The 2,860-nt window shown below is 40.4% G+C and overlaps 1 protein-coding gene across 1 annotated transcript in view; it reads left to right on the top strand.

The window, feature by feature from the left end:
* The first annotated feature begins 1,872 nt into the window (after positions 1 to 1,872).
* slc39a4 (solute carrier family 39 member 4) overlaps positions 1,873 to 2,860 on the top strand; it is a 7,333-nt gene continuing 6,345 nt past the window's right edge. The window contains exon 1 of the mRNA XM_046059143.1: positions 1,873 to 2,138. Within this exon, the coding sequence (XP_045915099.1) occupies positions 1,896 to 2,138 (243 nt within the window). The 5' untranslated portion in view covers positions 1,873 to 1,895. The remainder of the gene's footprint in view (positions 2,139 to 2,860) is intronic.

Genomic DNA, 2,860 nt, shown 5'->3' with positions numbered 1-2,860 from the left:
GGAAGTGATATGAACGTGTAGCAGTATCTGTTTTATAGAAGTGAATCAAGCTTATGAGGCTGTCGTTGCTTGAAAATGACTGAATTATCTGTATGTATGCTTTCCTCTGTGTGTGAATGCTTTGCATAGTGTGATCTGACAGATGCCGTTCACCAGCTGATCAGCTATCACTCCACCCATGGAGGGGATGAAACTGGAAAGGGTGGGAAAGATGTCACCATCAGCGTGTCTCAGTTCCCCGCTCTCGCTGCCGGATGTGTCCTGTACGTTGTCTCTCCCAGCCTGGCTTGCACCGCCACAAGCCAGGGGAGATGGGGAGAGGAGACCGAACATTTCCTGCACAAAATCACACATGAACACGAGCACACAGACGCTGATGGATTAAAAGTGCTGCTTCAAGAGCTTCACGACCACTATGAGCCCTCAGACAGTGAGGTAAGCCTAAGACCACAACTGCAGTCTGGGTCATATGACTAGATAGCAAAGGAGAAAACAAAACAATAGTGCTTCAGAAAATCTTGTTGATTTTTTCCAACTTTGCATTTTTCCTGTCAATTACTAAAGGTTTACATTTCCACAACTTACTCAAGTTAAACTATTTGAGAAGAAAATGCCACTCTTTACGTAAATTGCTTGTCACACGTCTGTGATGACGTGCCACCGCCAAAATGGGCATGATAATTTGCTTTTTCAGTAACCAAGGAGACAGTTTATGATCCTCCTTGCTCCATGACAATATTAATTTATTACATAAATACACCAATCATGTTTTGCTTAGAGTAGTATTTTTCCTTCCTGGTATGTTTTACTGTGATCGTGGCAGTTTTTATCACTCAACATATCTTATCATACTTGGGTGATGCCAGCAGTAGATCTTCTGTACTCACAGCCTCATCACTGCAGCAATCGTCATGCCCTCTTCAAATCTTTGGTACTGCCATATTGTGAGGCACAAAAAGTAATGTCAGAAATCAAACCAAAGAAATGTAAATTAGCTCTAGCATTTCATTGCAGCAAGTATTTAAATGTCTCTGTCCTGCTGTCTGTAGTCCCGTATTTATTTATTTATTTTTTAAATAGTTGAAGCAAAATAAGGACAAGACTCCACAGGTTCAAATGAGTGTTTCTGAAACCAGCATTAACAAGTTTGACAAATAACTTAACCAATATACTTAAGGCATTAACATACACAACTGCAGCGCTTTCCCAAACCTATTATTATTATCACCTAAATATACCATAGTTATATTCAGTTATCTGGCAATCATTTCATTTAAAAACTAAAAGCCAGTCAATAAGAGCAATCAAACAATCCAGGATGCCAAGATATTCACTTTATAATCACATAAAGACAAAAAAGCATAAAATCCTCACAATTAGAAGTTTGAAAAGTGACTTAAATCTATTATCAAAATGGTTGAGTCAGTGATTAAAACTCTCTTTTTTTCACACCCATACCCTTTCTCTTTGTCCGTCCTCCCCCTTATCACCATGTCAACCAGAACTGTGTCACAGCCGGTGACATCATGACAGAGGTCAACACATCAACGCCACACCAGCGGCAGGAAGCAGGTGCAGTTTTGGCCCGCGTCCTGTATCACGCCTTGCAAGGTCACTGCTTCATTAGCCGGTCTCTGCCTGAGGAGAGCTTTTTCCTGGACTACATCGTGGACCGTGTGGGGTCAGAGAATTTCACCGTCGGGGGTAAAATGTCTTTCAGAAAACACAACAAATGCATGGACGCAGATACATGCAGAGACAGAGCTGCAGAGAGATTCATCACTCAGAAACTCCGACCCTGTAACCTTTAACCACTTTAAAAACTATAGTTATTTTGTCTGCAAATATTAAGTGTCAAGTGATTTTCTTTCGAGTAACTTAAGGAAAAGTTAGTCATGTTCTCAACACTTGCAACTGAAAAAAACATTGTTGTTTTGCTCAAGTGTAGGTTGTGTTTGTGTCCTGTAGATTTGGAGGCTTTCATGAGGAGTCTAAACCTTGGACCTGTCCCGGAGGCCCACGAACATGACCATCACGAAGAGGAACACGCTGATCATGATCATAGTGGTTTAAAACGGAGGAAAAGGAGCAGCCCTGAACTTCACGAGGGGCATGATAGAAACACCACCTGGGATGGGGTATACATACCAACACACAAAAAAAGAAATATATTTTTAAACCAGTATTTAGGCAGGTGTACAAGAGAAGTGATGAGGCAAAGTAACAAAAATAAGCTCCTGCACACTGTCGACACTTACACATACATTTATTGAATAGCTATATAAATGCCTGACTGGTCGCTTGACCAGAAGTATACAGGTGCTGGTCATATAATTAGAATATCATCAAAATTCTAAAAATTCAGTAATTCCATTCAAAAAGTGAAACTTGTATAATGTATACATTCATTCCATACAGACTGATATATTTCAAGTGTTCATTGCTTTTAATTTTGATGATTATAACAGACAACTAATGAAAACCCCAAAATCAGTATCTCAGAAAATTAGAATATTGTGAAAAGGGTCAATATTGAAGACACCTGGTGCCACACTCTAATCAGCTAATTAACTCAAAACACCTGCAAAGGCCTTTAAATGGTCTCTCAGTCTAGTTCTGTAGGCTACACAATCATGGGGAAGACTGCTGACTTGACAGCTGTCCAAAAGGAGGGCAAGACACAAAAGGTCATTGCTAAAGAGGCTGGCTGTTCACAGAGCTCTGTGTCCAAGCACATAAATAGAGAGGCGAAGGGAAGGAAAAGATGTGGTAGAAAAAAGTATACAAGCAATAGGGATAACCGCACCCTGGAGAGGATTGTGAAACAAAACCCATTCAAAAATGTGGGGGAGATTCACAG

The sequence above is a fragment of the Micropterus dolomieu genome, linkage group LG09, assembly GCF_021292245.1.
Source record: "Micropterus dolomieu isolate WLL.071019.BEF.003 ecotype Adirondacks linkage group LG09, ASM2129224v1, whole genome shotgun sequence".
Taxonomy (NCBI): Eukaryota; Metazoa; Chordata; class Actinopteri; order Centrarchiformes; family Centrarchidae; genus Micropterus; species Micropterus dolomieu.
This window is presented reverse-complemented; position numbering and strand designations above follow the sequence as displayed.